The sequence below is a fragment of the Thamnophis sirtalis genome, unplaced genomic scaffold, assembly GCF_051295495.1.
Source record: "Thamnophis sirtalis isolate CommonGarterSnake01/CBP01778 unplaced genomic scaffold, rThaSir2_p1.2 scaffold_10, whole genome shotgun sequence".
NCBI classification, from domain to species: domain Eukaryota; kingdom Metazoa; phylum Chordata; class Lepidosauria; order Squamata; family Natricidae; genus Thamnophis; species Thamnophis sirtalis.
Window position 1 is genome coordinate 53,019,459 of NW_028261390.1, and position 23,431 is coordinate 53,042,889.

General features: G+C 38.9%; 1 protein-coding gene across 3 annotated transcripts in view; it reads left to right on the top strand.

Moving 5' to 3' along the window:
- SH3RF1 (SH3 domain containing ring finger 1) overlaps positions 1 to 23,431 on the top strand; it is a 31,602-nt gene that overhangs the window by 5,467 nt on the left and 2,704 nt on the right. For 2 of the 3 annotated variants that reach the window (XM_014054167.2, XM_014054169.2), the window contains exons 3-10: positions 2,458 to 2,733; positions 3,694 to 3,789; positions 8,889 to 9,191; positions 10,559 to 10,675; positions 19,212 to 19,369; positions 20,553 to 20,723; positions 20,849 to 21,108; positions 21,651 to 22,006. In XM_014054167.2, the coding sequence (XP_013909642.2) occupies positions 2,458 to 2,733; positions 3,694 to 3,789; positions 8,889 to 9,191; positions 10,559 to 10,675; positions 19,212 to 19,369; positions 20,553 to 20,723; positions 20,849 to 21,108; positions 21,651 to 22,006 (1,737 nt within the window). The remainder of the gene's footprint in view (positions 1 to 2,457; positions 2,734 to 3,693; positions 3,790 to 8,888; positions 9,192 to 10,558; positions 10,676 to 19,211; positions 19,370 to 20,552; positions 20,724 to 20,848; positions 21,109 to 21,650; positions 22,007 to 23,431) is intronic. The other variant, XM_014054168.2, reaches the window with a different exon arrangement.

Sequence of the window (23,431 nt, forward strand, 5' to 3'; positions counted from 1 at the left end):
ATGCTTTAAAATAGCAGTTCTAAGAATCAAAAGTAGTTGATTTAACCAGTGTTTCTCAGCTTTGGCAACTTTAATATGTGTGGTCTTCAACTTCCAGGATTCTCCTGACAACATGTTGGAGAAGCCCAAGAAACATCCATTTACCTGTATCCTGTTTATATAAATGCTATGTATTTCTAAAAAACTCAAGTGTTTTAAAGTGTTTTAGCATTCTGTGCAAATAATTAAAGGATCCAACTTTTTCAAATTCTTTAGAGAAAAATAAATAGTGCTGACTATTTCACTATTTGGAATCTGTTCTGGAACACTAATAATTTATTCCTATATTTGCAAACAGAAAGTGCTATTTCATTTTTATTATATTATGATTAAGTGATGTAAACAAAGGATATGTTTAGCTGATATTAAATTATTGTTCATAGTAAATGTGTAAAATGGGACCATGTTCACATCACATGTTGCAATACTTCTTTCAGAAAAAAAAATAATGTATAGCCTTTTAAAGTCTAACTTCTCAAATAATATATAACCAATAAGAATCTTTTACAGAAGTTAATTGTTATATGTCTTCATAGGTATGCTCAGACTAGTTTCTTTGAAATTGAGAAATTTAATTCATGCTTTTTCTTCTCATTTTTGATTATTGAGTGATTATTTATAGTGTTGGCCTACCAATATCCATATAAGTATTAAAACAAGTAAAATAACAGCAGCAACATCATAGTTGAAGCCTCATCCTTTTTCTAATACTTTGATATCATATACCTGTAAAAAAGTATTGGTTGTACTATTATGACTGCCTTTTCCCCTTAGGTATGAAGGATGTATATGCTTGAAAGTAGTGAACACTTTCATCACTGCTTTCTTGTACAAACAGCACCAGTAACATATGATTACTATGGTGTCATTCATATAAATATCTAAAAGAAATAAATGTTAAGATTTAGTCTCATAAAATGAAATAATGCTGCCGCCACTCGGCAGACCCGCATAGCCCAAAGGTGGAGAATAGGCCAGTTAGAAAGGTGCATTCTCCTAGCACAGTACCGAGGCTCTCAGCAGCTTGCGCAGGTCCATTAGGCTGCAGCCACTGTGAGTGTGGAAAGCCAGAACAGAAAAGCCCAGGCCCAGCAGAGATGCGGGGGGAGGGAAAGGAACACAATCCTGGCTGGGCTTGGGCAGTCATAGCGCCGATGGGAATTGAGCTTTCCCTGCTCGCAGTGGCCGCCTTCTGCCTGCTGGAATAGGTGTACTTTTACCACCTCTACTCAGCCTTTCTAGCTGGCTGCTTTTCCTCCGTGATAGCACTGGCCTAATGGACCTGCGTGAGCTCCACAGTGCTTTGGGGGCGCTGACTGATTGACGCAGTTCCTCCTGAGGTCCCTTCCCTGGACTGAAGGCAGCCTTCTGCCTTGCACCCCCCCCCCCTCCGCATCACTGTTCGGAGCTTGTGTATCTGTTGGCAAAGTGGGGCTGGTGAGAAGCAAGCCAACTAGGGAGCAGGCGGTGTCTCTGCTACTGGAGAGGGAGGGTTGCAGCCAAATTCCGGGAAGGCATGGCTCGTGAATAGTCAGGCTTCCTTCTGCACAAGTGGGCAAGTGCCACACTTTCCCCCATTTCCTACAGGGCTTGCTGGCAAAGCACCCCTCTCATGCACCCACCACTGCAATCAGGTGTATGAGGGGAACACACTTCACGCGCAGCCAAGGGCAAGATCCGCGTGGGGGCCAAGGAGATGACCAGTGATGACATGATCTCCAACCGCAAGCCAAAAGAGATGGGAGGGAGTAGGCAGCAGTTGTCCCACACCCTACTCACCTTGTCTTTGCCCACAGTGGGAGCAGTAGCTGAAGGCAGAGGCACAGGGGAGAGGAATGAGGTCCTGCAGGCTGGATGTGTTGGGCAACCACATGCCTTGTCCCAGCCACATGGGATGGAGCAGGTGTGTGATCCGCATCACGTGCTTCACCCACCCCCGCCCCTCTGCCTGCTGCTGATGCGAGTGCCACTGCCGCCATGCCTATTTCTTGGAGCGTCAGCTGTGGAGTCCCTGGCCACCCCCCATTCCCTCTGGCAGTGGTGGCAGATGAGGCGCCTCTTTCCAAGGTTCCCGTCAGCCGGGAAAACCCAGCCATGCGAGGAGTGACAGGTGCGGGGCTGAATTCCACCACTGAGCGGACCGGATAAATTGTGTCAGTGGGCTGGATCTGGCCCGCAAGCCGTGGTTTGAGGTTCCCTGATTTAGATAATATACTTGTGTATTTTTTTAAAGAATAGTTGGTGGGAAAATTATAACTATTGATAGCTAAATTAAAACTATAATTACCACAATATGTATTGTTCAAGCATTCCTATACATGACCTATGGTTTAGCCTTATTAATTGGTTTGCCTCTGTTTAGATGTGGGTAGGTTATTTACATTTTGTGACTAAAATGTACTTGATTTGTTTCTGTAGGGTGTACCTCAGTTACCTTGTGCCAAAGCATTATATAACTATGAGGGAAAAGAGCCTGGAGATCTTAAATTCAACAAAGGTGACATCATCATATTACGTCGGCAAGTTGATGAAAATTGGTATCATGGAGAAGTTAATGGTATCCATGGATTTTTTCCTACCAATTTTGTCCAGATAATTAAACCATTACCTCAACCTCCACCTCAGTGCAAAGCACTTTATGACTTTGAAGTTAAGGACAAGGAAGCTGACAAGGATTGTTTACCCTTTTCAAAGGTAAAATTTTATAGTTATATTTTCATAGTCTCAGCAATGTTGAAATACTTGTTAGTCTACAAAATTACCATCTATCAAATGTTGTTATAATTTTTCATCTTACTATTAACTTTTTTCTGAAGAAAATCAAAGTTATATTTATTTTAAATTTAAAATATAACTTTAAATTATCTTGGAGAAATAGTATTTGAACCTCATTTTCCATTTCCAAGATTAACACTGCTGTACGTACAAGAATTTGTGATATGTTTTTTTGTGAAATATGTAAATAAATACTTACAGTATGTCCTTTGCTGTGTGCAGTATATTTTGTTTAGGAAACTGTTAGTTTGCTTGCTAGAATTTTTTCATTGTCCAGGCATACTTATACCAGGAGCCTTTTAGAATCAATATTGTGTTGGGCCAGGTAGGCTTCTGATTTATTTATTTTGTGATCCTACAAATATAATTTAAACAAAATACTCTCAGGAGCCCCATACAGTAAAACGAATGATAAATGATGCTGAGATATGAAAGCTAGCAATCTCTTAAAAGCCAAAATATCCCTGTTCTGTGTTCGAAGTTTTCTTAGTGTCTTTATCATTGACATTTCCTAGTTCATTAAATCCTAAAAATATTGCATGTACATACATTGAACAATTGGTATCTAAATGTTGTATATGTGCATAAAAACAACTAAGAATACATAACATAGAATTCAGATATATTGAGATCTGTACTCTAATGCTGAAAAAAAGCAGTTGAGTTGCTGTTTCTCAGCAATTATTTCATTTGATGATTGGTTAGCTCCTGGAATGCTTTTCAAATTCTTAATAATAGGAGCATACTATTGAAAGAAATTTTCATCTGCGAATATGCAAGTTGACTTTTTAAAAATCTCTCTAGTCTGAATGCCAGGGGAAAAATGTTTAATTAGAACTTGGAAACTTTCCTACTTTTTATTTTCTTCTTTACATCCAGGATGATACTCTTACTGTGATTCGCCGAGTAGATGAAAATTGGGCTGAAGGAATGTTGGCTGACAGAATTGGAATATTTCCTATATCTTATGTTGAGGTGAAAGAATCTTAAGTTTCTTTAATGTTGAATTAATGTGAATACACACACAAACACACTTTATCCTAAAATTCTTTTACTTTGGATTGCATAGATGAATAGAAAAAAATTAAATGTTAATCAAAGAACACATTTTTTAGCAAATTGAATCTATTATTATTTATTTAGCATATGATGAGAACATGACAGAAGAGAAATAAACATATATATATGCAATCCATATAATTATATACAAAACTTTTATGGGAATATGGCAGTGGCTTCATCTGGATGTCTAATTCAAATGTCCAGGTGATCGACTTTGGCATTGCTTTGTGCGGTTTTTTTAGGGAACCAGAGAATGCATGTTGCGGGCAATCTTTCACAATATGTTTCATAGTTAAGCAGACTCCTTCCATCCTCTTTCCATCCATACAGAGCAGAGGCAGTTTTTCCAGTATCACATCTACTTTGTTCAATTTTGTTCAGACAGAGTGAGGCAGATCAAAACCAGATAGCATCCTTTCCGGAGTCTCATCCTTTTTTTTTATTTTGGTGACCAAAACTTGTAATATTCCAAGTGTCATCTTACCAATGCCTTATAAAACTATGTTGGAGAAGGAGGGCAGGCCACTTTTATCTGGACTTTATGGCTGTCTTCCGGAAGAGGCCACCATTTTCAGCATTCACACATCGCACTGAAATGGCAGCTGCTTCCGGGAAGCTGTCATGTAACCTAGAAATGAACCAATCTATTTTGCTTCCCTAAAGTGGTCTGCACAGCACTAAGAAAAGCTCTGGAGATCTTCAAAAAGTACCTGCCCAATGGGTGATTGGTTGGGGAGTATCCCAAGAAGCAGGGAGGGAAGCATGGGTATGACAGGATAGCAGAGGCCTTGGGAGTCCCAGGGCAGGAAAGCCTCCTCCCGGTTCTTTTCCCACCTCTAAAGACCCCTATGCTTTGTTTAATGACCCATAAATTGAGCACCTTCAGGGAGAACAGGGTGGGAGTTGTAAAACAAGGCCATCTTGCTTAAAGGCCATCACCATCTGCAACCATAATGGGCAGTCTTCATTATGATTGTAGGTTGATTACTAAAGTTCATATGAGTTGATTATTAAAATTAAACAGCATCTCACTGAAGAAACAGAGTTCAAACCTAGGCTCTTATCTATGAACTGCCCTAGGCATTATCACTGAACTCCCTTTAGCTTCTCATCAAGAAATCAAATCTCAGTCATCTATATGACAAACATATACTCTATGCTCACCACTTTATCAGGAAATAATAAAATATTGTAAAAGTGATTATTAGTAACATTTGAATATTAACACATTTGCACGGTAATTTTCAGTATTCAGAATATTTTAAACACATGTCATAATAAATACTGAATACTTATGAAGTTGGCTAAATTTCCTAGGAATGAGTTGTTTAGAGTTATATTCAATTCTAACATATATAATCTGGCCAGTATTATCCCTGCTGTAATGAATGGTTCATAATAGTGCTCTTTAAATGAGACTTAATGTTTTAGCCTTAGTTTAAATTACAGTATTCACATCCTTAGCAAAATTTCCAACCAAATTATGGGTTAGAAAAGCTTACCTTTATCTTTTTTGGCAGTAGTTTGCCCAGTCACAAATGAAAATAAAACAAGACATTGTTGCTCTGTGCAGTTCTGATTTTTCAGAAGTTTGATTTTTCATATTTATTGCTGAAATGAAAACTGCTATAGCAGATTCACTCTGAAGGAAGAAATTTGGGGTATTATAGGGGACTAATGCAGTTTATTACTGAACACTGCATTATTGTCCCAAAAATAAGACCTATTGTGAAAAGACCTAGATGTTTTTTATGTGTGCACATAATATAAGCCCCCCCCCCCTCCGCCCCAGATAAGTCCTACTTAAGAGCCTGCGCAACCAGCCGGCCACCCATTCCATCTGGTTGTGGCTACAAGGCCGGGGGGGGGGGGCGTGGAGCCACCTCATGCACCTCTTACTGGCTTGCCTCAGGGCCTCCGCAGCCAGGCCATCCATGCCCCAACAACTGCCGCATGGCAGCAGCATCAACAGCCATGTGCAGCAGGAGCCCACTTGGCTGCAGGCCCACTTCTGCTTGCTCGCAACTGCAATGAAGCAGGAGGCGGAGTGTGTGCTGTTGTTGATGTCATGACTGCAAGGCGAGGCATGTGTTGGGGTGTAGATGGCCTGGCTGCAGGGCCCCTGAGATAAGCCAGTGCATGGCATGTAGAGCAGCTCCACGCCTCACCTAGTCACAGCACTGGTGTATTGCTCAGCCTCCTACTCCGTTGTGGCCACGAGCAAGCAGAAGAAGTGGGCTGGTGGTCACACAGGGTCTTTCTGGATGGGGCTGCTGTAGCCACCTCTGCAAGGTGAGGCAGGTATCAGGGCATGGGTAGCCTGGCTGCAGGGGCCCTGAGATAAGCTGGTGTGGGACGTGTGAGACAGCTACATCCCCCTGCCTCATGGCAGCAGCACTAGGGCACCATGTGCACGCGAGCAAGCACAAGAAATGGGCTTCCTGTACATGGGAAAAAATAAGACATCCCCGAAAATAAACCTTAGTGCTTATTTTTGGGCCCAAAAGAAAATAAGACCCAGTCTTATTTTGGGGGAAACCCGAGTAAATACAGTTTAGATTGTGATTAAATGTGATTATACAGTACTTTTAATAAAAAGGAAATCTTGTTAGGTTGTCATGGTGAATAGGCAAGTTTAATAAAATCAAGCTTAAAAAATAGAAAGAAAATATTATGCCCAATACAACCTTAACATTTTAATTTATAAATGCTGCTAGTGAATTTTATTGATTAAGAAATTTTCAGCACCTGTTATGTAATTTATTAAGTAATGAAGAAGGATTGTTAATTTTTGCAAACTCATAAGGAATTTGTCTTCAGTGCATAAGCTGTGGAGATTGCTAAAGCACATCGCTGCTGATCGCTGCCTGAAAATGCGATGTGCAGAGGCCAAAAATGGGGCGTGCAGAGGTGGCAATTGGCGGTGATCGCCGGCAATGTGCTCTGGCAATCTCCTCAGCCTTGAATGGGTCTCAAATGGAGCGTTCAGAGGTGAAAACACAAGGCGCAGAGGCCAAAGATGCAAGCCGTCACGGGGGGGGGGGGCAATTGCAATCCCTGCAGCCTGGAACAGGTCTAAATGATGATGTGCAGAGGCAGAAGGCTGGGCGGGGCTACATTAGGTATATAAGGTGCACCCAAATTTTCACCCTCTTTTAGGGATGGGGGGGAGAAAGTGTGTCATATTCTGAAAAATATGGTAAATTGTAAAGATACAGCAACAAGATTATAGTCATAAGTAGAAACAAGATAGGTAATAAGATGGATGAGAATAATAGTAATGCAGTCTTAGTAAATAGTTTGGCAGTGTTGTGGGAATTAGTTGTTTAGCAGAGTGATGGCATTTGGGGAAAAGCTGTCCTTGTGTCTAGTTGTTCTGGTATGCATTGCCCTATAGTGTTGTTTTGAGGGTAGAAGTCGAAACAATTTATGTCCAGGATGTGAGGGGTCTGTAGATATTTTCACAACCCTCTTTTTGACTCGTGCAGTATACAGGTCCTCAATGGAAAGCAGGTTGGTAACAATTGTTTTTTCTGCAGTTCTAATTATCCATTGAAGTCTGTGTCCGTCTTGTTTGGTTGTAAAGCCAAACCAGACAGTTATACAGATGACAGACTCAATAATTCCCCTGTAGAACTATATCAACAGCTCCTTGGGCAGTCTGAACTTTCTGAGTTGGCGCAGAAAGAACATTCTTTGTTGTGCTTTTTTATGATGTTTTTAATGTTAGGTGTCCATTTTAAGTCTTGAGATATGATGGAACCTAGAAACTTGAAGGTCTCTACTGTTGATACTGTGTTTTCTAGTATTATAAGAGGTGTTAGTATAGGAGGGTTTCTCCTACCATCATTTCTGTGGTTTTGAATGTGCTTAATTCAAGATTGTTCTGGTTCCACCGCAAGGCTAGTTGTTCAACTTCCCATCTGTATTCAGATTCGTTGTTGCCTCAAATGAGGTCAGTCACTGTTGCATCACCTACAAATTTCAGTACTTTAACAGGTGGTTCTTTTGAGATGCAGTCATTGATATATAGAGAGAAGAGAAGTGGAGAGAGCACACAGCCCTGGGGGGTTGTAATGTAAGAAGTTCATTAGCTAAAGGTGTGAAAGACAAATAGTTTCATACTGATAGTTAAAATCTAATCTTAATAATTTAGAATACTAATGATTAACATGACTTCTTTGAGGGAGAATAATGCAAGTCCCACAGTTGCCTGGCATGTTGCCTTTAAATTAACAGTCTTGGTATGTTAGATAATAAGGAAAATATTGCAGTTTTGGCATAAATCTGTTCCAGCTTCTTTATCTGCTAACTTTCACATTTTTACAGTAATAAATTGACTTTTGGGGAAAAAAATGTTTAAAGGGGCGTTGGTACTATACCTTTTTATAGTCTTCCTCTAAGTTTATAACGGGCAATAAAGAGGTTGAAGTTTACAGATAACTGGCAGCCTTTGCCTTTATGTTTGTGGTTTATATATATTTATTTTTTCCTGGAAGTCTATTGTTAATTTTGATTTCTTTAAAAGTCTATTTAATAAGTAAATTTCTGATAATTTAAACAGATTTAATTGCAGATAAAATTGCCTTTTTCTGCATCTATCTGCACCCCATAAGATTAGAGGTACATATTAGTTAAGTAGACCCCATACCAACTTGAATCCTGTTTTCTATGATTATAAATCAAGTAATATGTGGCTGTACTTTGTGATATAATTAAGCATAAATATTACTTTAGCTGTGATCCCAAAGAGGTATAAGTATGACTGCAGTAATTTACTTCATAGATTTTTTTTCAATATTATTAAGCAGTCAGTGAAGAAGAGAATAAAGATTCTATTTCTTCTCTTCTCACATATACATACATAGAGCAGCCAAATGTAATGAATTACAAAACATTCAGGATTGATACAAAAATAAAACTTAACCCACAATATGTAATTACAATGGAACTAACACAATTTTTATTTTAATCAAATCATAGGATTAATATTTATATTTATTGTCTTGCAGTTTAACTCAACAGCAAAACATCTTATTGAACTAGACAAACCATCAGTTTCTACAGTAGATTCTGGAGAAGGCACCTCTGGTACATCCCATTGCAATTCAGTTCAAAAGCATACTGATGTGAAGAAGAATACCAAAAAACGCCATTCTTTTACTTCCCTTACCATGTCCAATAAGGCTTCACAGTTGTCTCAGAATCGTCATTCAATGGAAATCAGCCCTCCTGTTCTCATCAGCTCCAGTAATCCAACTGCTGCAGCACGGATAACTGAGCTTTCAGGCCTTTCTTGTAGTGCACCTTCTCAGGTAATTATAATATAAGTAGAAACGAAGGTATATCATGGCTTTTTAAATGACAGTTTAAAATATTGTCAAAATAAATGGGGTATAATTATTGATCTAAATATTTTTATAATTGTATTAAAATAAGCAAATCTTATTTATTGAATATAATCTTGAATTATTAAGTATTGTTATCTGAAGATGGCTGTTCTTGTCTATGGAGATTCACAGTCATCCAGGCCATAGTTGTCCCAAAGGTGCTTTTTCAAGAGGCAACTGGACTTTCTTGTTTTTCTTTGAAGACGTTTTGCTTCTCATCTAAGAAGCTTCTTCAGCTCTGACTGGATGGGGGGGGGAGGAATGGAAGGATTTATACACCTTGCAGACAGCTGGTCATTTGCATTCCTTTGGAGAGTCATTGAGGTGCATGTGCGTCGTCAGGGTCACCTAAATAGTGCAAATGGGTGTGGAGCAGTGGTGGGTTCCGGATCCCATTCCAACCGGTATGGTTTGAATGGCCCCGGCATCGTGCACATGCATCGTACATGCCTGCGACTCCTCTGCAAGCCTCCGCGATGCTCCAGAGCATTGCGCAGACTCCATACGCACTATGCGCATGTGTGGAAGCGCCGAAGGCTTAAAGGACAGGTAAGGAGCTTGGGCGGGCGGGTGGGCCCTCTGGAGCACTGTACCGGAATGGTACCCGATGCTCTGGGCAGGCTCCGGTCACCCGTACCGGGTCGTACCGCCTGCAAACCACCACTGGTGTGGAGCCTTCTTGGAACTGTTGAAAAAATTGTGTTGTAGACAAGAGATAGATGTTGTATCCTTTCCCCTTTGTTGAGAGAGGGCTGTTCAATTTTGACATAGATGACCTCTTTTACCCTTCTTTCAAACCAGCAGTCCTCTGTCCAAAATGTGGATTTTGCTGTTTTCAGGCTTTTGTCTTTTGTCTTTTAAGTGCAGATGGACTGCTGAATCTTGTCCTCATGGGTTTGTTCTCCTATGTTTTGCCATGCATTTATGAAATGGTCATTTTGTTTTCCCAATATACAGTTTACAATATTATAAGATACAATATAAAACAATTAGAGTGTTAAAAAAAATATATATTAAGAATTCAAACATTAAAATTAACAAAAATGGATACGATGACTTGTTATTATTTATTAATAATATTAATAAATCTAATAAACAATCAAATGTATTAACAGTAACATTTGTATTACATATTTGTACTTGAAATGCATATAAATTTAAGACTAGAAATAATTTATATTAAATATAAAAGTAATATTTTGTTGTAAAAGTATTTTACTTTGTTCACTTGTGGAATGAATGGATTTTCTGGATGGGACATTAATTATGTTTAATGTATCTACTATTAATAGGTTCACATTAGTACCACAGGACTAATTGTAACCCCACCACCCAGCAGTCCAGTAACAACAGGACATTCATTTACCTTTCCACCTGAAGTCGCTTATCAAGCTGCTTTTGCTGTAAGTGTAAGTATCATTTCACAGAAATTAGAATAGTAGTTATGGAATTTTATCTCACTTGGCACTTTGAATTCTAGAAAATATATCTTCTGGACCTACAGTGGTACTGCAGTACTCATAGTTAATTGGTTCCTGGAGGCACGATGAGTACAAAAAACTATGAATACTAAACACATTTTTCCCATAAGGAAAATATAAAATAATAAAATATGCATAAAATATTTTAGGAAACATCATTTGCTAAAATGTACATATTAAGAAATACATATACATTAAGTGAAATGAACATTAAAAACTATGCAATTTCATGTAAAAATTAAAAGAAATACATACAGAAATTAAATAGAACAAACGTTTCTATTCATATATGTTAGATTAGTCATGACAAGCCCAAAATAATGTATTTATGTATAAGTGGTAACCTTGAAATTTCTTTAACTTCCTATTGACCTAATAGACCAGCGATGGCAAACTTTTTTTTGCTCGCATGCTATAAGCGGGGGGAGCGGAGGGGGGTTGTGTATGGGCGTGCCGCACCCATAATGCAATACATGACCCTCCCAGTGCGTATGCGCGTATGATAGGCGCTCTCCTCCATTTTTTGCATGCTTTTTCGCCCTCTCCAGGCTCCAGAGGCTTTATAGGAGCCTGGGGAGGGCGAAAACAGCCCCCCAGAGGCCCTCTGGAGCCTTCAGGGACCTTCAGGTGACTTCCCTGAAGGCTCTGGAGGACTAAAAATGGCCCTACGAACAAACCGGAAGTCTGTTCCCAAACTTCCACTTTGCCCATAGGGCTGGTTTTTTGCAGCTCCTGAAGTCTCCGGGGGTGGGAGGCTGTTTTCGCCCTCCCCAGGCTCCTATAAAGCCTCTGGAGTCTGGGGAGAGCGAAAAATGGCTTTAAAAAAGGCTGAACTCTACTGGTCAGCACGTGCATATGCGCTGGCCAGCTGACAGGGCAATGCCTAGTGTGCCTTGACAAATGGCTCTGCGTGCCACCTGTGGCACACGTGCCACAGGTTCACCATCCCGGTAATAGGCAAAACTATCACATAATGTACATGCAGTATAGGAGAGCAAAAGGCTGTCTATTGCCAATCTAGGCTAATAAAAATCAGGCTTGTCCACATGATATCATTGACTTAAAATAAAAATAAATGTCAGTCCTCCCTCAGCTTAAGCCTTTAAGTAAGAATGATTCTGGACTCCATTTAGTGAGAAAGAAAGATATAGTTTACTAAAGGTCAAGCAGAATGCAGTAAAGCAAAACCAGAACTGAAATTAGTGCACCAAAATCCCCAAGTTTATCTCCCCCCAAATACGTTCCCATCACTGGTCTCCCATTGTCCATCTTATTGAAATGACTTGTTTTGGGAACAATCTCTAACTGGGGCTAGCTAGTATATACCTACATGCTGTTTCCAGCTATCTGACCTTGAGGTTGTGTCTCCAGAAGATACAGCGAATAGTGAACTTTTCCTCCTCCCATTCAGGTCCCTGAACTCCCAAACTCCTGGCAGACTGGCATCAAGCAAATGCAAAGTGCAAGGTGGCAGTTCTGACAATAAAATTGAGCGTTATTAAACTGCTCTAGGTGCATATTTTTCTGAATTAGTATGTGACCCTACTAATAATGTATTTTTCATAAGTACAGTAGATATTTCAGTGCAGGTTGCAAATAAGACATAAATGATGTTAAATACAACTGAAAAATGTTACCATATGATAACAGAAACCCTAAACTAGAAATAAATGCATCCCCCCTTCTCTTTTTCTCTTTTTCCCTTCCTCTCTCTCTCTCTCTCTCATATGGTATAACAGAATACAATATTAATAAATAAGTAAATAAATCCACAAAAACAGCATATAAAATGTGTATGAAAATGCAAAACACCAGAACCAGGTGTTCTGGAGAACCAGCAGCGGAAATTTTGAGTAGTTTGGAGAACCGGCAAATACCACCTCTGGCTGGTCCCAGTGTGGGGTGAGAATGAAGATTTTGCAATATCCTTCCCCCAGGAGTGGGGTGGGAATGGAGATTTTGCAGTATCCTTTCGCTGCCATGCCCACCAAGCCATGCCCACAGAACCGGTAGTAAAAAAAATTGAATTTCACCACTGACCAGAACAGAAAATTATTTTTAAAAAAGCACAATCCAAAGAACAAAATTATGAATAAATTTAAATTATTCATGAGAATTACTAGAGTGGCTTAGCCTATGGCCTGATATCTAGATCATTTAGCCTTTGGATAGAAGTGTGATTATGTAGTTCTTGCAGGGATCCAGGGAACCTCAAATTTCACCGCCCTGAGTCCCTCCGGGGAATAGGGCGGCATACAAGTCTAATAAATGGAATGGAATGGAACCTTCTGAGGGGACATTATGTCATAATATGATGTAAAGTTTGCAGGACATTCTCACAGTCTTAGTTAGTATTATCAACCAGTCCCATTGTATTTCCAATATTGGAACCTGCCTTCAGTTTTCAGCTTGTCACTTGTTCATCTAAAACTATAAATAGTGAGATTGGTATCATGGGAGATATGTGCAACAGTGGTGGGTTGAAATATATAGTGGATATGGATATTTTATATTCGTGTAGATTTATGTTTTGTTGTCAACTGGAGCGTCCTCGATGGCCGAATCTGCACATGCTGAGCGGCGCCGCAGCTGATCGATATGGTGGCGCTATAGCCGTCCATCCTGTTATTTGAGTAATAATGGCTGGAACCCATCGGGGATTCCCACATAAATTTTTTTGATTTCTTCATTGAGAATGATGCGTTACTGACTTCCTCTGCCTCTCATTGATCATTGTCAACTTAGAAACATGTATTTCTGCGCCACCCAACAGGGCTGTCATACTTTTTATTTGCTTTTTTATCTTTTGAGGTATTAGCAGGAAGAACTGACCAACAAACAGCAATATGCCCCTTCTTTCCACAATGCCGACAGGTGGCTGTTTTAAAACGGCAGTTGCACCTGAGGTGATTTCACCCACATCCTATACAGTCATTTTGGGGCAATTTAGCCTGCCAGTCACTATGAGGCAACTTAGCTAGTCGTTGTCCTCTATTAATTGGATTTGATTTGAGGTGGCTAATGTCCTCATCTTCCTCAGTTTCCCCCTCCTCAAATTCAAATTGCTGATTCACTATTCCACATTTAGTGCCGTTTTGAACCCCAGTTATACAGGTGAAACTCGAAAAATTAGAATATCGTGAAAACGTTCATTTATTTCAGTAATGCAACTTAAAAGGTGAAACTAATATATAAGATAAGACTCATTACATGCAAAGCAAGATAGTTCAAGCCATGATTTGTCATAATTGTGATGATTATGGCGTACAGCTCATGAAAACCCCAAATCCACCATCTCAGAAAATTAGAATATTACATGCAATCAATAAAACAAGGATTGTATATAAAACAATATCAGACCTTTGAAAAGTATAAGCATGCATATATACTCTGTACTTGGTTTGGGCCCCTTTTGCAGTTTGGGCCCCTTCCTCCTTGCTGCTCTTCACCAGTTTTAGCCACGGCCAGTTCTAGGCTGGACGTGTGGTTGTATTTCTGATTATAATGTTCTTCTTACTAATTGGCTATTTCTAAAACTTTCATATTTCATCTCCTGCCATTCTTAAGATCTTGCAGGCAGGGGGAGTGCTTGTATTAAGCAAAGAGCTTTGTCCCACGCCGCGGAGCTAGCCGCACGGATGGGATGGCCGTTTTAAAGCGACAGAGGCTTTTTTCCTGTCAGCTTGTATTAGGCAGCGGAGCGGCTCCCACGCTTCCCTTTCGAGCGGATTGCTGGAGGTTGCCCCAGTGACAAGCCCAAGGGTGGTAACCCTGCGGTTATTGTCAGGAACATAGCGCTGGGGCTGCAAAGCTCTCAGGAAGATCGCTGTTTCCCTCAGAGTTTGCAAGGTGTGGTTTCAAGCCAGAAGCGAGTGCGTGACAGTTGATTTTGGCGTGAAGAGATCACCTGAGTAGTGCTTCTAGTTCCTGTAGTCTGCAATTTTTCTGGAAATCCATTCCTACTCCCACACCATTCAAAGGGTGTTCATCCCAAATTGTACAGCTAAATGTCTATAGAGATTCTTGGTCATTCAGATCATGGTTGTCCCAAAGATGCTTTTTTCAGGAGACAACCGGACTTTCTTGTTTTTTCTTTTGAAGACATTTCACTTCTTATCCAAGAAGCTTCTTCATCTCTGACAGGATAGTGGGGAATAGAAGGATTTATATTTATATTCCTTGCAGACAGTTAGTAATTTTAGAGGATCGTTGAAGCACTTGGAGGCTTATCCATGTCCTCAGGATCACCTGAATAGTGCTCCTGGTTCCTATAGTCTGCAATTTTTCTGAAAATCCATTTCTACTCCTACTCCATCCCAAATTGTATAGCTAAAAGTCTGTAGAGATTCTCAGTTGAGCTGAACAACACTGACTTCATTGGCATCTGCTTGAACAGGAGCTAGTAGTCCAAGATAACTCCCAAGTAATAAACCTGCTCCTTCAGGGGAGGGTGACCCTGTCCAGAATTAACCTTGAAATTGGAGTAAAGCCAAAGGTGACTCTCCTCTTATGAACAAGATCTTGCTGGAATTTTAACTTTTTTTATGTCATCTAATTCATCTGTTTCTAATGGCAAATAACACAACATTTCCTTTTTTGAGTGGCAATATATGTTGACTCTCACTGGAACATTAATGATACTTCATTTCAAACTGAATAACTTCCCTCAGTAGTTTAATGAAGATGTACAATAAGATTCAATGTCCCTCCTCAGTAATGACTGATGAGAACTGCCTATTTCAGAATTACTGTGAACTGGTACTTCAAATTGTCACAGATGGCCCAGAAGGATATTTTCATAGTTACTAAATACTGCAGAGAGGTTTAATATGACCAAAAAAAACTTCCATCCAGATCCCACCATAAGTCATTTTGTACCATTTCACTCTGATGCCAAGATCTGGATCTCATCTAAAAGGGATTTGGGTTATCTAATTCATTTGTCATCCTCTGTTGCTGAAGTCTAACATCTCACCCCTCCGACACTCTGTTTAAGCCTGCACAGGCCTTGCCTGGCACATTGCAGGCCAAAATGGAGGTTTGGAAGGGCGGGCCAGCCCCTCTGATGCTCCATTTATGCGTGCACAGGCCTCAGCCAGCAGTTTGCCTGCCAAAATGGAGCTTCATTGAGGCCTGCGCAGGCCTCACCCGGCACATTGCAGGCTAAAATGGGTTTGGAGCAGCAGGCCCAACCTTCCAACACTCAGTTTAGGCCTGCACAGGCCTTGCCTGGCACATTGCACATTTTGCGGCAAACTTGCTAGAAGAGACAGCTAGCTAGATCTTCACATGGTAAGTAACCCGGTGTAACAGATTGGGGGGGGGGAGCAATTGTGCGGAGCATGAGGTGTTTCAGTGGGTCGGGGAGCCTTGGGTGGTCTTACTCATGTGGTCTGTTTCATCACTAGGCCCATGGCCTTCCCCACCATGAAATACCTCATGTGCACTTAAAGAGCCTCACATTCGATTAGTGAATGTGTGGGCAAAAGGAGGAAGTGTTCGTGTTCAAGGTACAAGATTCACTCCTATGAATCCTCGGGTTATGAATGGAATGGGCAGGCTCCATTACATTTGTAACTAGAGGACTACCTGTACATACAAACGTTTTAATAAATACAATTGTGTTTTGTTGCACATATTGTTACCAAATACTCTCAAATATGGATATGCTGCTCTGTTCAATCACATTCACTCTTTGTTTTCTGCCACTATCACTCTTCAGTATCGAGTTCCTAAATCATCTAAAGTTCTTCCAGATTCTGCATCAGATCAGACCTGCACATTCATCTATCACCAAATCTAACCATTATATATGACCAAGCATTAGCAACAACATTTGAAACCAAAGGATTCAGCAATCTAGTTATCTGAATTCAGGAAATAGCCAGATTGGCCAGAACCTGAAAACAGTACTGATTTACAATTCTCCTTTTCCTGTTCAATGCCTTCTACTGCAATTTCTTCAATTTGCAGTTGTGGCTATATGATCCTCCACATCCCAGCTGCATTTCGCCTTTCCCCAACTGAGCAGCTATTGACCATTTCACACCAAATACAGATAGTCTGCAACTTACGACCACAATTGAGACCAAAATTTATGTTGCTAAATGAAAAATTTCTTAAGTGAATTTTGCATAATTTTACAACTTTTCTTGCCATGTTTGTTAAGTGAATCACTGCAGTTATTAAATTAATAACACAGTTGTTAAATGAATCTGGCTTCCCCATTGACTTTGCTGATAGGAAGGTTGCAAAAGGCGATCACATGACTCCTGGACATTGCAATCATCATAAATGTGAGTCAGTTGACAAGCATCTGAATGTAAATCACATGAGCATGGGGATGCTGCGTAAGTGTGAAAAATGGTTGTCACTTTTTTCAGTGCCTTTGTAACTTCAGATGGTCACTAAATTAACTGTTGTAAGTTGAGGACTACCTTTACTCCAGTGGGACAGAAGTCTAGAATTGTACTACTCCTGTCACCAATACATTCACCCATTCAGATCTCTCCCATCAGGACCCTACTTTTCTGTACTCTCACTGTGATTGAGCAGTGTTTCTCAGTTCCTGCCTTTTATCATAGCTCTTCCCTTTCAGTCTTGCAATGATGTGTTTATCATATTTTTTTCTATTTGATTTCTACTGCCACTCATACTACCTTGAGACTGCAGTGTGATTGACCTGGCTAGGAGTACTTCTCACATACGTACCATTCAGCTTCTTACTGGCATCATGGGTTTTTAAGTACTCTCTTCTAATAGAAATTAAGATATATGACTTTGAAAGAAATATGCAAGCACTTTTACCTAGGTAAAAGAGGTTGAAGCATTCTTTAAGCCCTAGGAAACAAGACAACATTCACAAATGTTTATTGTAAGGTAAACATTTCCCTAATTCATACAACCATAAGAAGGAGAAGGAAGTGCAGCACAATGAAATGTTCAAGTTTCTATTATTATAGCCTATCTCAGTAATGTGTTGTTTTGGTCTTTCATGGAATTGATTTTCTGAGCTGATCTGGGTCTGAATCCCTGAACTCCTCCAATATTAGCTCCACAAGATTTTTCTTACTGTTGCATTTACTCAGTGCCCTTTCCTAGCATATCTTTGGGTCCTCTACTTTCTGGCCTAGCAGTGTCCACATATTTTCCATTACCCAACCACACAATATTTGATGGCAGCCCTCACATTGGTAGTTTGTTCCCAGCAGCTACAGCAACCCAGGAAGCAGCAGTTTCCATCACTACTTCTGCTCCACTGTTTCTACTACTACTTGGCAACAACTGTGCAACATCCCTTTGCATCTCCAGGTCAGTCTTTCACTCTTTCTCCATCTTTTCCTATATCTCTTTCATCCTCTTTTCTTTTTCCTCTCATCACTACTCATTTAGCATCATTTACTAATTATTTGCCCTTAACTACTACAGAGGGAGGAGAGAGGGGGGACCACATCCTCACTCCCTGACACTATTGAACCTTCATAGGAAACCATCTTTAAAAAACTAAAAGTAAAATAAAATAGGGGCAAATTAGACTGACATTTCTTATATACCTTAACTTTCAAAAGTTGAAAGGTTTCAAAATCAATCATGGCTTCTAAATATATTTTGAAAAAGGCAATCATATGTTGAATGCTTTTTGGATTTATGCCATGAGCTTGCTTTGAATTTTTATTCTGCTTCTAGTTTCAAATACTTATTTGCTTACATATAGTAATTGCTATGGTAGTTCACTGTTTACTAAGATCAAGAGATAACAGTCGAAGTGTGCAAGCCAAAACAAAGACTTTGATATATGCTTGCCTGAATGGTTTGCTTTTAATATAACCACCGAGAAGAATATTTCAAAATCAGTCCAAGGTTCTAAGAGCCAGGTCAAAGTTGTCAGCCAGTCAAGAGGGCAGAATTTAAGGGGTAGGGTTCACACAAATGTCATGCAAGAGCAAAACAAGATGGGTCAGGGCTGACTGTTAAATTAAGATGCAGCTAATTGTCCCCATTCAAGAGATTTACTCCCTTGCTTGGCTAGGAGCTTCATAAAATATCTCTGCTCTGCTGTTTTCAGTACTTGATGGGTGGAGGGGCTGGGGGGCTTACATTATCCTCATCTGATTCTTCCAGCTGTCAAGATGGTGCCTATTTTTGACTAGCTTCATGTGATTTTTAGCTTGGTATGTCCTGACTAACATTTAATAGGTTCAACTGGATCTAGGCAATGACAGTTTTTATACTTTAGGATCATACTAGCATTTTGAATTTGTTCATTGTCTCAAAATAACATACCTGTTGTTCTCAGGGTAAAAAAAATGCAACTCTTTGTCTAAGTATGATCTGCCAGGATGCGGCAAAGTAAGGTTATTGTTGGTGCAATTCAGTTCTGGAGTATATATGTTGTGCCAGTAAATATTATATCTGAATATTGGTACTAAAATTTAATTTCACTTTTAAAATATTTTATTTTTAGAGTATTAATCCACCTCTTCCACCACTGCCACCACCTGTCTTATCTGCTACAATAATTGCCCCTAATTCTACGTGCCTGTCTTCGGGGTCAGTTCAGAAGTCAACATCTACATTGACCGAGCAAATATCACATTTGAGAGCTCAGACAAGACCAAGTGTGTAAGTGAAGCTAAAACTTATTGGCAATTAATGGAAAGGATAATTAAAAATTGCCAAATAATGAGTTGAAGTCTTGAAATTGTTTGACTTCCCATTTGGTGTCTTTAATTAGGAAAAAGCCACAAGACATGTTTGATTTTGATATATTGCAATTTTTATTACCTTCTCAGACTTATTACTGATAGGTTCCTTCACTTTAACATAATTTGGTGATTTCATGAATATCGGTATAATTTTCTTAAAAATATGGGAGTGGTTTCCCATTAATTGTTTCCAAGATGCTTTCTGATTCCCTAGATAATGGGATGCCATGCATTTTTTGTGGCCTCTTTCTAAGCACTAATCAGCTCCAACTACTGTATTTTTAGCTTTTTAAGATCAGCAAGGTCACTTAAATGTTGCCATCTAATCAGGCAATAGTATCCCATTGTTTTATAAATTGTATTCTATAAAGAGAAGAGTTAAAGAAGTCTATGAAAACACTAAATTGTGGTGTAAGCAACAGCAAATTGCTGGTTAGTATTAGAAATGATGCTAAACATTTTGGCATATTCTTAGTAAATTTATATAAAATTTCAATGAAGAGCAGATTTTTTATTATAATACATTTTGGCTTCATTACCAAACTCAAAATTTGCAGATTATTCTACATGCCCTCTTTTCCTTGCATCAATAGATGGTTTTATCTCAGACCATTCATACATAAAAGCCTCTCTTTAAAAAAAACCCAAAAGTACTTTGATAGTTCCTGAAATAAAAGCAGAACTTCTTTTTGCTTGCAACTTAGTTAACCAGCAGTAAGTAGCTGTTCAAACAAGTTTTTGAGATATGTAATTAGGAAAAGGTATAACAGTTGTGATTATACTTAGTAACTGCCACTATTTAGTGGACATTTGAAATAGTAAAATCTTAGGAAGTTCCTTGGGAGGGATAAGCAGTTTGGGACAGAACATTTTAGATATCTCTTGTTGATGATAATTTATGTGATTGAAATATCTCTAACTACATAGAGGAACAACTTTTCATGCTGAACTAAACCAACACATTTTATTTTCAAGCAGAAATGATTCTATAAAATATGCAAATTGCAACATGTGAAGTTAAAATAAAGACATAAAACAAACAGATATTTTGGCATTCTATTCCTTAGCCTGTGGTTCATTAAGAATGATTCCTTTTCCAGGTATATTGCTATTTATCCATACACTCCTAGAAAAGAAGATGAATTGGAATTGAGAAAAGGTGAAATGTTTTTGGTGTTTGAGCGTTGTCAGGATGGCTGGTTTAAAGGAACTTCCATGCATACCAGCAAAATTGGTGTATTCCCTGGAAATTATGTAGCACCAGTTACAAGGTATAATGTTCAATAAGTTATACTTCAACACATTTCAGAAATAAAATGTTTTGAAAATTTGTACATAATGGAACTGAATGATCTATTTAACAAGAGGTGCATGATGTTTACATTATTTTTAATAGGCCAATGACAAGTGTTTCCCAAGCAAAAATACCTGTATCTACTGCTGGCCAGACAGGGCGAGTAGTGACCATGGTCAATGCTTCCACTGCTGGAGGAACAGTGCAAAAACTTCAGGGAAATGGTGTGACAGTGGCGTCTGATACAATACCGACAGCTGTGGTCTCTGCTGCACACATACAAAAGAGTCCACAATCCAAGATCATTATGCATATGTCCAGTCAAATGACAGTGAATCAAGCTCGCAATGCAGTTAGAACAGGTAAAATAATTTGTTTCTTGACATAGTCAATATACATATGAGGAATGACCTGCAGCTTGATAAATCTTAAAATTTATATAGGCAGGAGGGTGCAGCAAATATAGTGTACAGGTAGTTCTTGACTTACCACAGTTCATTGCAATATCCCAAAGTCATATGATCTTTTTTTGTGAACTTCTGAAAAACAAAATCAATGGGAAAACCAGATTCACTTAACAACCATATTACTAATTTAATAACTGCAGTGATTCGTTCAACAAATGTGGCAAGAAAAGCCGTAAAATGGGGCAAAACTCACTTAACAACATGAATTTTGGACTCATTTGTGGTTGTACGTTCAGGGCTATCTGTATCTAGTATTTGTGGAAATAATGTACAGATTTACTAGGTGAACTTGGCTCAGTTATATGTCAAGGGTAACATTGCTTTTTTCATATATACTGTACATTGTAGGTTTTAGAACAGTTAAATATGGCTAATACGTCACAATCTGTAAGTATATTCTTTTTCGTTATCTGAACTATTTCGCCTTGTCATTACAGTTGCAATTCATAGCCAAGAAAGACCGACAGCCACTGTAACACCAATTCAGACTCAGAATTCAGCATGCCTTATTCCTGCTGCTGTAATTATTCCACACCATTCTGTTGCCTCCCAAGAGCTACAACCTCAATTTTCAAATGCTGCTGCCTATATCACAACTGTAAATATCAACCGAGCAAATATGCCATTGGCTTGCACAACTTCTTCATTAAACTCTCCTAGCACTTCTGTATCAGTAGATGGAGATTCAAGTGGAAAAATTGTGACTGTTCATACAGGAGCTCCAGCTTCCCCAGAAAATACATTGACTGCTGGAAGTACTCCTACTATGAGAAAAACAGAGAGAGATGGAAAGGTAGGCATAATATTTTTGTTCTTTTATTTTATGATCTCTGTGTTGACCTTGAAAACCCAAAGATGTCTAAATTTAATTAATGTTTGAATGGAAAATCATGAGAAATTACTTCATGGAAATGCTTCCATATTTTTATCAAAAATGTCATGGACATCTACGAAATCATTAGGAGTCAAGCTCAGTGCAGATACTTCTGTCCTCTGAATTTTTTTCATTGGTATAACAAATCTCATTTGTAAATCAAAAATAAGAAAGTTGTCCAAAGCCATCCAAATATCTGTTCTGATTTATTATTTGTGTGTCCTTTTTAGCCAAAACATCAACTGGTTTCAGTTGGAAATCCTGTATAACATCTTTGTAAATATTATTCTTGTATCTTGTAAATTTTAAATCCATATCCAAAACATCCTCATTCTTAGTTTTATCCTTTTGTGTACCAATTTTTATAGTAATCTAGAAAGAAAGTTCTGAGTTCATTGTTGCCAAATATCCTTGAATTCTTCCAGGGTTAAAATACTTTTCTCCATTCTCTATACGGGGCTCTTCTTTAATTATAATTTTTAGTTCTTTCTGGTTGTGTCTAGTAACCAGCTTTCAAGGCCTCCTTTTATCATGTTTTTTTCTAATCCAGGGAAATATTTCTTATACTTAAATTTAAAATCTTCATATATTTTAATAGAATTTTAAACCTCAGGAAATATTATAATTATTTATAAAGCACTTATAAAAATTATTTCATAATCTTATTTCCAGTCAATCTCAATTCTCAGTCAGTTAAATCAATGTTTTAAATGCCCTTATTTTCAAATAACAAAGTTCTTTTTTAAGTCTTAAACTTACAGGAAACTTATTTTATTGAAAATTTCCCCATTTAATAAAACGTGTTCTCTGAAGGTTCTTAATATCCAGAAAGCCATTTACAAGCTATTTCCAGTGAAATTGATTAAGGAAGTGTCTCTTTGAATGTCCCAAACTGCTAACTCTCCTGGAATTCCCAGAAAATTGGGCCTTTAACTCACGGACGCCTAGACAAGTCTTCATGGCCTTGCAAAAGGCCAACAGGGTTGGGGTCACCTGATAGCTGAAGGGAGAGGCAGGGACTACAGCAGAGAAGGCAAGTCTCCTGACTCCTACCAACTGGCATTCTTGGCTGACAGGACCCACAGCATGCCCAAACTGCTTGACTGAATTGGATGGCTAGAAACAACTGGAAGAAAATGGTCACTTAGATAACTCTGCCCCAAGCCATGTAGGGCTTTAAAGGTGATAACCGACACTATGAATTGCACCCAGAAACATACTGGCAACCAATGCAGCGACAGTACATGTGTCAAATATCTAACTCTTTACTACCCATGCAGACACATTCTGCACCAGTTGAAGCTTCTGAATTTTCTTCAAGAGCAGCCCCATGTAGAATTGCAG